The sequence below is a fragment of the Solanum stenotomum genome, chromosome 3 (genome assembly GCF_019186545.1).
Source record: "Solanum stenotomum isolate F172 chromosome 3, ASM1918654v1, whole genome shotgun sequence".
Taxonomy (NCBI): Eukaryota; Viridiplantae; Streptophyta; class Magnoliopsida; order Solanales; family Solanaceae; genus Solanum; species Solanum stenotomum.
In genome coordinates, this window is record NC_064284.1 from 61269674 (window position 1) to 61281304 (window position 11631).

The window sequence follows — 11631 nt, forward strand, 5'->3', positions numbered from 1 at the left end:
ACCAAGTCAAACCAAATCACTAGTCGGATTTTTTTTTGGGGTTGACTCGATTTGCGGTTTGGTTCGGTTTTCGGTTCGATTTTGTACACCCTATAAGCAACTTAGCGATGAATTAGTGATAAAATTATAACTAATTCTATATATTTTTTAATAGTGATTTCAAACATTTACATCCTTCTCCTTTTGCCATATCATGAAAGTAGGAAAATTCAAAAGAGAAGCCTTTTGCCAGAAAATTATATGGGATATTTTTCTTTAATAAGAAATCAATATTTGATTTATAACACTATTAAAAAAAATCGTTTGCACTTAACTACAAGAAAAATATTGATTACATGAGAATCTTTTTGTAATGGATTTACATAGGAATTATTTCTTGGGACTTACCTAGAGATTTTATTCTTGCAATTTTAGATGGGAAATAATTCTTGGAATTTTGTTACCTAGGGATTTAAGGCTTGTAAATGTTCCGCTTAATATGATTGTGTGATTCATCATGTGTAATCAACAATATCCCTATATACTTCATATCCATTTTAATTAGTCGTGTCATCAAAGTCAAATTTTCATGCCCAATTAGAAAAATTGAAAGTGAAAAAGTGTTTACTTTCGAAATTTGTACTTTCGGTCGGAAATCTGAACGATATGATAGAAAGAATTCTTTATGTCCACAAGCACAACATTCTTATCCCTTCCACATAGTTTAGAAAAGTGACAATAAAGCATAAAATTGTTAGAAGAAGATAATTAATTTTTTAATGTTTGAGTCGAATATAATCGTTCAAAATTATCGAAATTTATATTTTTAAAAAAGTTGTATTCTAAATTTAAAGTTGATTTGGATCAATTTTAAAGTAAAAACGTATTGATGAAATTCTTACTCATGAAATTATGGCTGCCCATCGGGATTTTATAGCAAATTCTAACTATTTGCAAGGTTATGTGAATGTTTTATCAATTTTTTCTTTGGAACTTTGAATAATATAATACATTTGATCCATAACATACATTATGTTTGTTTCAAATAATATTATGTTTGTTTGTTATAATATTATTATGTTTATTTGTTATCCGTTATCCGTCTTGGACTGAGAATAATTATTTGCAACATGAGATTAAATACATATCTTGTATTTTCTGAGTAAAAAAATTAAATAATAATTGGGTGGTTTATTGTCATCCTAAAAAGAACAAAAGTAACTTTAATAGAATATTGTTCTCAAGTAATTGAATAACTTTCTTATCTTACAAGGAACAACAATAACTTTAATAAAACATTTCATAAGTTAAGTGACCATCCAAGAAATAAACTCATTAATACACTAGTAATAATAAGCATACATTATGCAAAGGCAAAAGGAAGATGTATACATATACATATATAGCTGTATGGGTTATACTATCTACTATATACGTGGTAGAGCTTATCTGATTAAAAATTAATCATAGATATATAATATCAAATATACATATGTTTAATTCGTTCACGTCACATCTTTTGAGACACGATCCTTTTCTGAATTTTATTAATACGGGATATTTTGTGCATCGAACTGCTTTGATCAGCAACCAAAGAATACATTGTAATCCATTAATATTCCCTCCATTCCAAAATCCTCGAAAAAATGTGGCTGCTCCATTGAAAATATTGATGAAGAAGTAGTAATTGGGCTATTATTATTGCTTGAAACCCTAGCACAATTACTTCCCAATAATAGCCTTTGTATCTCCTTTTTTGCTTCACTCAATTGCTCTTGCATCTTCAAAATCTATATGAAAAATATATCGAAATTTTAGTTTTGATGATTCCATCAGGTTTGGAATATCAAATTCAGTCAACTAATTGCATGTTTGGTTTGTTTTCGTTTAATTAGGTTTCGAATGATTACCTAGGGTTGACACATTTTTAAAGATTGAACTAAGTGATATACGAGATTAATGATTTATTTAATTAGTATAAAGAAATCACATAAACAAGATAATTAAAATCATACGTTCATAAATATTATTGTGTTAATCGTTAATTTAACTTATATGTATTGACAATATATAAAATGGTATTCTCACATTTAACACTAGTAATATACCTGTCACCTAGCCACTTAATTTTCCAAGTTATTGATCTCATTAAAAAAAAATTAAATGTGTACTACTTACTTTAGGAGGGGATACATGATTGATAGTGTAATTTTATTTTATTTTGTGCTTCATAAGTGTTATGAAAGTTCCACTTGATACCTTTTTGCTAGAATATCTAATTTATATATATTGATATAATTTTTTTTTACACAATGCATGTTCATGTCCTTTAAAAAGATAATTAGAAAGATGTACCTGAGTTTCAAGATGACATTTCTCAACAATGGTAATCTCATGTTGAGACTTCAACTTGGAATATTCGTCCTCGATTTTCTTTTTCTTCCATCTAGCCCTCCTATTTTGGAACCACACCGCGACTTGTTGAAGGTCAAGGCCAAGCTCAGAAGCAAGCTTGGCCTTGGTCTCCATATCTAGTTTGTGCGCGTCCCCAAAACTCCGTTCAAGAAGATTAACTTGTTCTTCACTAAGCTTCCTCTTCCTCACTACTCCAGCGCTGCTCGTTTCACCTTTGTTCTTCTTCCTTCTCCGCTGCGGTTGCACCTCTCCTGAAGAAAACCCTAAAATTGCATTAATACATGTAGGATTTAACTTATATACGTTGCATATATTTAAAAAGTTACACTAGTGATATTAACTTGCTTTATTTGAAGGGGAGCCTTGAAGAATTTTCAAATTTGTCTCTATATGACCAATAAATTACATGTTCGAACAATGAAAACAATCAGTAATGCTTACATTAGAGTAGGTTGCTTACATCACACTACTTGGGGTGCAACCCTTTCCAGACCCCTACTAACGTATGGTATTTTATGCACCATGCTACCCTTTGGCCAATTACATGTTATTTATAGTTATCATTTAGATAACTTGGTGGAGTAAAATTAATTATGCACCACATTCAAGTTGACTTCATTCAAACGATAGGAGTTTGTTTTGTCTTGTGATCATAGTATCAGGTTAGGTTGACCTACGGCAACAATAATTAACTATGTAAATCAAGCTAATATATTCAATTGTACATTGTTATTGTTAAAATGAGTTTGATTGACTTACAACAACATTTAACTCAATAAAACAAGTTGATGTAATCGATTATACATTCTTTTTTGTTAAAATTCGTTATACCGTCAGTATAATATATACTATATGTATAACTTAATGTTAGACTCTAAAAATGAAAAAAAATAAATTATGCTAACCTTGATGATTTGGTACTAGTTGGGTGTTGATACCAGTATAGTATTGAGAGATCATAACCATTTGATGATCATCAAGTTGGTGATGAGTCATGCTAATATTTTTCTTTGTTTCTTTGTGTTAGGGATGTATCTTGGTAATGTTGAAATGAAAGTGGATAGATAGTGAAGTAAAAGAAGAAAGTAGAGAAGACTAAGAAGGCCAATAGTGTTTATTTTAAGACTTTGGTGTGACTATTTATAAAGCTAGATAGATAGCCCTCTAGAATATACCTTCCTTCTCTTTACAATATTCAGATTCCATGTGCATGTTGTTTGGAATGCGGAGTTAGAATTTGAAGTTTGTAGGTTTGAGATTTTATCATATTTAAGTCACTGGGTTTTAAATGAAATAATTTGTACATATTAAATGAAGTTGTTAAGATAAATATAAAGTTAATTTGGATCAACATCACTAGGTTCTGTCAAATTCAGACTGTGTTCTCTGACACCGCACCTACTCATATAATCATGTAATTGTTCCCGAATTGTTTGAGATTCAGACGTAGTCGATTGAGAATATAATATTATGGTTGTATAGTAAAAAAAATATGTTCGAGATTCAAGTATAGTTAGTCAACACATACATAACTAGCTAGCGCTTCCAGCCGAATTCAGTAAATTTGATCCAAATCAAATCCTTATAACTTTATTATGTATATTAACATTCATTCCACTGCCATTAAACTAATAATAGACGGAAACAACTATACATTTTATAGAGATTCTGCTATAAATTTTTTTTTCACAAAGTCTAATCATTTAAAAATTACTCTCTCTGTCCCAATTTAATTATGTGACGGTGTTAGATTTCAAAGTCAACTGAGATTTTTTCAAATATTTTAGATTATTAATTATTATAATCTATAATATATTTTATGTAGTATACGATCAAAATGGTGAAGCCGCAATTTCGAAATCCAAATGACATATAATTGAAATAGCAAGTATAAATAAACAACATATATTATACATTTAACGACCTATTATAATGGATAAAATTATTAAAAGTCATTTTGAACTTTATTAATTAAAAGCGTGGGCCTATATTTGTTCAAAGTATGACATATCAATCTTACCTAAGGCATGACGCCATGTATATGATGATACCTATCCCTACTATATCATCAATCAGATACGAAGTTTAAGAAAGAAAATAAAAATAAAAATATTTGTATTTATTGTAAATATTTTGTGATTGGATAAAACAAATTAAAACTAAATAATTTTAAAATATAAAAATATGTATACGATTTATATATGGCAAATTTAAAAAGAAAAATTGTACTCCGGGGGTGGCGGGGGGCAATAGTGTTAGATTCATAATTTTTAATAAGAAAAAATTAAAAATATTTTTAAAAAGAAAATCTAACATTTATTTATTTATATAAAATAAATAATTTTAACTTTTTGTATAATGTAGCATGTTCATCTCCACTTAGCTCCGCCCTTAGCACTAATTCAGAAAATTTTTAGGGTCCACCAAATATTGAATATCATAAACTTATAAAGTTTATACTCCATTAGTAAGGGGTTACTTTCCACATAGTTCTTTTTTGTCACCTTGTGTGGATTTCATATATGACGGCCAAGTTCTGACTGTACAAAGTCTTTTAAAGAGAGTTATTTTCAGAACCTAATATGAAAATGATGTCAAAAAGACAAAATGAAATTTTTTTAAAGTTTAGATAATGTCATGAATTAAAATTTTTTAATTAGATGGATTGTATTCAATGTTTTTATTATTGAACTTATCTCACTTTATAATTATACGTTTTGATAAAGAGAGAAATTTGTTTTCAGAACCTAATGTGAAAATGATGTCACAAGGCGAGATAGAATTTAAGGTTAAGAACGTACTGTATGTAGGAAATCTTACGAAAAGTACTTCATAATGAATACTTATAGGAAATTCTCATAATTTAAAGTGTGTCAAAAAAATATCGTTCTTAAGAATATTTTCATCCGATATAAATATATTCGTCAAGATTCAACAAGTCATTTTAGTATAAAATTATGAGACTGAATCTACCAGAGACTAAAGATGAAAACCCAACATACTATCATATAGGAATAATATTTGTTTATGGTATGTCTCCCCCTCCAAAGAAGGAAAAGAACTTAGATAGTTATCAAAATACGTCACAAATAATTAACAAGATATGAAAGAATGAACTTAGACAATAATAAGAATACTTCTTTTTGAGATATTGAAATCATTTTTTTAACAAGTTTTATCCTTTATTGCCTCATTTTATTTATCATCTTGTAATTTTTATATGCTTACTTATTTTATCTTTAATCTCTTAGCGAAATTTTGATTCGCTATTGCTTACATATTATCATCCTCAAATTTGGTTCACAGGCAAACCACCTATATCATCAACCTCGAGAAGTTTTACTATCTTAAAACTAGGAGCTCAATAGTCTAGTTTAATCTTATTTATAAAATAATAATGAATATATTATCGTGCATTATATAATTATACCATCCTCATAGATTGGAATGAAAAATACTCCACTTAATAAGAGAACGTTACTTTCCACACATAGGATTTTTTGTCACCATATGTGGAATTTGCAAGGAACATACATCATTTTCTTCTAGAAGATTCGACATCTTATGGACCACCTATTACCAAGTTGGACCCTCTTGTCTGATGAAGGAATTCTTTTATGATATTTGTGTTATAAAGTGTATCATTTTATTGTCCGGAGAATTTTGATATCTTAATTAATTAATTATTCTTGATTAATTATTCAAACTTTTATGCTTTTGGTAAGGTCTTAGTTCTCCATTTTGTAATTTTCTTCTCAATTTCTTCTTTCCTTACTCTCGTTTTGAAAAAAATAAAATTTATGGTCCAATTTAGCTTATTTCAGGAAACATAATTGTTATTTTCTGTGTTCTAATTTAAATGACCCTTTTTTTCGTTAGTCAATCTAAAAAAAGGAGAAATTTCTATATTTAGTCATTTAACTTTTAAATACTCATTTTATTCATAATGAAAATATTTATGACTTATTTTATACCACAAGTTTTAACCTCTTTGATTTTTTCTTAAATTTCATGTCAAGTCAAATTATATCACATAAATTGAGAAGGACAGAGTAATTCTTTTTCTCTTCTTTTCTTTGTGAATTCTACCTTTTTTCATTCAAATTAGGATTAGGAGGAGAAAATATCATAATCTCCATTATTTAGATTTTTGAGTTCATTTCCTTGAAGTTGATTTTTTTTTTTAAAATATGAGTTATATTAGTTGCTAGTTGACAATGAATTTATTGTTGTATTTGGAGCTCAAATCTTGATCAGAAACTAATTTAGCGAGATTTGAATTGTGAAAATCATATTAAAATTTTTATTTTGAACCAATTAATAACTTAAAAAAATTAAGATGGAGTTATCTTAGTCAAGAAGGTAAAGAATCTTAGTGTGAAAATTGTTTACTAGTGTTGCTATTTCTAATAATTGTCAATGTCAACAAGGATTAAAATATATCGAAAGGATAAGGATGTATAAGAAAAGAGAGCGATGCAAAGGAGATTCTTCCAAAGTAAGTATTGGATGTTCTTTTAAGTATATGGTGTCTTTATATTTTGTGTAAAAAAAATATTTATTATAAATTTATCTAATATATAGTTAATTCTAACTGTTCTTAAAGTGGAATAAATGAAAGTAAGGAGCTAACTTATAGTAAAGAAATGTATTTTGAATTAAACACGATATAATTTTGAAAGTTAACTCTAGAGGATGAGAGTTGTTTAAGTACTAAAAAATCAATACTCATCCCTTTTACCGCTAAAATACTCTTCACAACCACCTTTACCCCTTCACGCTCAAGCTCGATCACATTTGAAGTGTGTAATTTTAATATGGATTAATTTTATTTTTGGAATTAGCTATAGATTTTGTCTCTAATTTGCTAGTATCTAATAGAAAATCATCGATAAATAGAATTAATGACGAATTTTGATGTTTCACTGTAAAATTTGTTTATTGCTATTTTTTTTTTAGTAGTGACCGGAAAATAAATATTGAGATAAGTCTTGTTCTAATACCATATATAAAAAATGAATATTGGATTTGACGCAACCCAAAAACTATTTAAAGAGATGAAAATTGCCCACAAGGTGTTAGGGTTTTTGCCCTGATTTTCTTACCTTATTTGAAGTTTATTTTTTTCTAAAAGAAAAAAACAAAACATTACCATAAGTATTTTTACTTTTAATGAAAGGAAAATATATTTTTCTTCTATATTTGGTTTATTCTTTCCTTAGATGGAAAGTCTGGAGTCTTATAGATTGAAGATCCTATTCTCAAAGCAAAACACAAGCACATCCATAATGTAGTCAATAAAGAGTTTTGTTTTTGGAGAGATTTTTCATCAACAATTTTAATATTTTTATTAATTTTTCATATGTAGATCGATTGGCTAAACAATATAATAATATTTTAATTTTTAGTATAAGTTTTTGTCATCTAATTTATCAATCATATTATTTGCAATTATAAGCTTCTGCATGACGCCCTAATCACTTTCAAACCCAACATAACATAAGAAAGGATCCAAAGTGTTGTTTGTGGGTTTACAAGAATCCAACAATTGTTATCCTAACCCTATATACTTTGTGAACTTGATTACTACTATATATCAACTTGACATTATTTATAAATTTTATATTCTCAATTCACTTATGACAATTAATATTCAAGCAATATAAGAATTATGCATCTTTTTACCATCGATATAAGACTCTTTCACATCTATTATATATAATTATAAAAATATATTTTTATTATTTTTCAAATTCTTGAAATTCTAAAACTCAATAACATGTTAAGTTAAATAACACTTTAGAGTGGATAGAACTTTGGAGAAGAAGTGCATGCCGCGGAAAGGATTCCCTTTCACATGCTTTAAATTATTGTTCACTCCACCATTTAAAATAATTGATGTTTTAATCTTTAAAAATTGGTCCAAAATATTTAATATTTCACAAAATTAAGAAGCTTAAGTGATTTATTTTTTTCAAATATGCTCTTGACATATATTCCTAATTCTATCTACAAATTTAATGATAATTATAATAATAATAATAATAATAATAATAATAATAATAATAATAATAATATATTTAGTATAATTTTATAAGTTAGGTTTAAGAAAAATAAGATGTATTAGACTTAACCCACCTACTTTTGTAAGTTAAAAGATTATTTTTGTAGATCCTTGGCTCAGAAGAAAAATATCCGACGCAAATCGTAAGAAAAGGGACAATAAATTAAAGTTGCAAGTTACAAAATAAATGCAACAACATAAGGTAATACAAAGTAAAAAATAAGAAACTACGTGATAACTAAATAATACTAATATAAGGACAAGAGGAGAGAAGGAGGCTAGCCGACTCTCTCTCCCACACATAGTACTATAACAATACTCAACTACCTATTAATATTTTACACTGATCTTCGACCTTCACTCTTGGCTTTTCTACCTAAAATCATGTCCTCAATATATCAACGGATGTTGTGTCATGTTTTGTCTAACAATTCTTCACCCCTCTCAGTTCTTCTTCGTTCTACTTCTACCTCTTCTAAGTCTTGCTACAACCAACCTCTCATACCTCCTTATTAGTGTATCCTCACACCTCCGATGTTCATATGGCCATCTCAACCAGCTCGGCTTCCTCATCTTGTCCGTCAGTACTAATGTCACTTCCACCTTGCCCCATAGAATTTCGTTCCTAATCATTTCTTTGAGTGTGCCACACATCCATCTGATTATCTCCATCTTTACTATCTTTATCTTTTACACGTGAGCGTTCTTGACTGACCACTCTATTTCATACAACAACATTGGTCTAACCATCACTCTACCTTTAAGCTTTGACGACATATTCTTATAGCATAGTACACCAGATGCAACTCATGCAAGCCTCCATCTTACTCACTCTGTTCCAATATCGTGTGCGACATCATTGTCAATTTCTCCATCTCCTTTAATTATGAATCCAAGTTAGCATAGTATTGTTAACTTGATTTAATTTATGCTAATTAATTGGTGTCATGTTTATCCCGACAAGACAAGGTCTTGTTTCCCATCTTCAAACTAGGGATTTTAAATGCTAATTAACTCCTAATAACGATTTGATAAGACCACCAAGTTCCTGGCTAATCAGAATCATCCTCGTAATTATGTTGCTTACTATTAATAGTATTAGTTTAATGTTTCAATTAGTATACATTTGATATCAAAAGTATCATTATCACGTGGCACCGTCATAAGCTTAAGTGTCCTTTATATTTACCTTTTTTTTAATTCAAAAGAGATTAAAGTTGTGTGCTTTAGTGGTCCTTCTCATTTCATTATAGACTAATTACACCTTAATTAATTCTAGGCCTCCTTAGTTATTACTCCATCTGTCCCTAGTTACTTGTCCACTTTTTTTTGGTTGCCCCTAATTACTTGTCAATTTTGACAAATCAAGAAAGGACAATTTTTTTTTACCTATTATATCCTCAATTAATTACTTTGAAAAAGATAGAACTCCTTGAAAATCTTAAGTGTTTAATTCATTCACTTCATAATTAATCGAGTAAAATGGTAAAGTCACTATGTCATTCATTGTTTTATTAATAGGTGTGTCAATTTAAAAGTTGACAAGTAATTATGGACAAACGGAGTATATCTTACTTCCTCTGTCCCTAATTACTTGTCCACTTTTGAATTGACACACCTATTAAGAAAGCAATTATTGACATAGTGAGTTACCATTTTACCCTTATTAATTATGAAGTGGATGAATTAAAAACTTAAGATTTTCAAGAAGTTCTGTCTTTTTCAAAGTAATTAATTGAGGGTATAATAGGTAAAAATATTTTGTCCTTTCTTGATTTGTCAAAATGGACAAGTAATTAGGGACAACTAAAAAAGAAAAATTGGACAAGTAATTAGGTAGGGAGTATTTACTCAGTATATTTACCTATTCAATCATATACCCTTTATTCCATATTAACAGAATTTTTGGGCTTTTTTCTTGTAGTTCAAAAGAAGTAAATTATTCAAAGTTTTAGATAAATGTTTGATTTTTTTTTGGTTCTTTACTTACATTTTGTAGATACTAATAAGTTCAAGAGATTTAATTATTCATATTTATGATTTTAATTTAAATAATTTCTATTTTCAAGAATAGTTTAACAATAACTATTGCATCCGTCCATCTTTGCTTGTCCACTATACACTATTTTGAGATGTCCAACAATACTTGTCTAGTTTATAAATAAAATCAATAAATAATTCACTATTTTGTATCTATTTTATCCTTACTATTAAATGCTATTCTTTTTTTCAATGTTTAAGATGCCTTGTATTGAATAGGTGATTTGGTAAAATTAATTTATTGTGCATGCTTCTTAATTCATGTGTCAGTCAATAGTGAACAACTATTGTTGCACAGAAGAAGTAAAAGGGTAAAAGTGAAAAGCTATGTTTAATTTATATGCTAATTTTTTTTGTAAGTATACATTACCTCAAAAAATCACTTAATATGAAATAAAAGGAGTAATTTTTTACAGCTATTAAGCCACTAAAACACATATGACATTCCACTAATCATAGAACTTCCAAGACCAAGGGATACTAAGCAATCTTCAAAGGTTGCATTATGATCAACTTTAATTTTTACTAATAAATAATACAAGAATCATTAGTAGTGTTGATTTGTTATTTACTTTCTTAATTGGGAGTTTGGGACCACCACCAGCCTTAAACCAGCTTCCAATATGTTGGAAAAATAAATTAAAGTTGTAGAAAATTCAAAATTATTTAGAATTTATTTTTTATTTAATTTATGTCTACTTAGAATTTATAGTCATATTGATATAGGAACCGTTTTTCTTGTTTTGAGTTAAAGCAGGCTGCGTAATATTTTCTAATCATATAAGAGAGACTTATGCTGAAGTAGACACGTCTTTGTTAATGTGCTTGCTTCAGCATGTTTCGAAAAAAAAATATTTTTTTGTTCTATTTAATTTAATTAGTGTATAATTCTCTTATTATATAAGAGAGACTTCACGCTGAAGCAGGGTCGTCTCTATCGACATGTCTGCTTCAAAGTGTTTTAAAAAAATAATTTAAAAATTACTTTTTTTTGTTCGACTTTAATTTAATTAGTGTATAATTTTTTCGAAATTATGGGATCCCTTTTAGCTAGGACTTTTAGTTTTAAATTCATATTCTTTAGTTATAACTTTATTATTTTGAATGTCGATAATGTTTGTTTATATCTAGTA

The 11631-nt window shown here is 28.1% G+C and overlaps 1 protein-coding gene across 1 annotated transcript; it reads right to left on the reverse strand.

The window, feature by feature from the left end:
* Positions 1–1562: 1562 nt before the first annotated feature.
* LOC125860640 (homeobox-leucine zipper protein ATHB-40-like) lies at positions 1563–3390 on the reverse strand. Its single transcript, XM_049540638.1, has 3 exons — positions 3300–3390; positions 2335–2645; positions 1563–1769 (listed from the first exon to the last, which is right to left on the reverse strand). Exons 1-3 carry the CDS (start codon positions 3388–3390, stop codon positions 1563–1565), a joined length of 609 nt encoding a protein of 202 aa, XP_049396595.1.
* Positions 3391–11631: the final 8241 nt, after the last annotated feature.

Bases quoted from the DNA above. Each gene is read 5' to 3' on its own strand.
- LOC125860640 (XM_049540638.1), bottom strand. From the start codon at position 3,390: ATGACTCATCACCAACTTGATGATCATCAAATGGTTATGATCTCTCAA. The intron at 2,646-3,299 runs GTTAGCATAATT...GGTTTTCTTCAG, and splicing joins ACTAGTACCAAATCATCAAG to GAGAGGTGCAACCGCAGCGG. The intron at 1,770-2,334 runs GTACATCTTTCT...TTTTTCATATAG, and splicing joins AATGTCATCTTGAAACTCAG to ATTTTGAAGATGCAAGAGCA.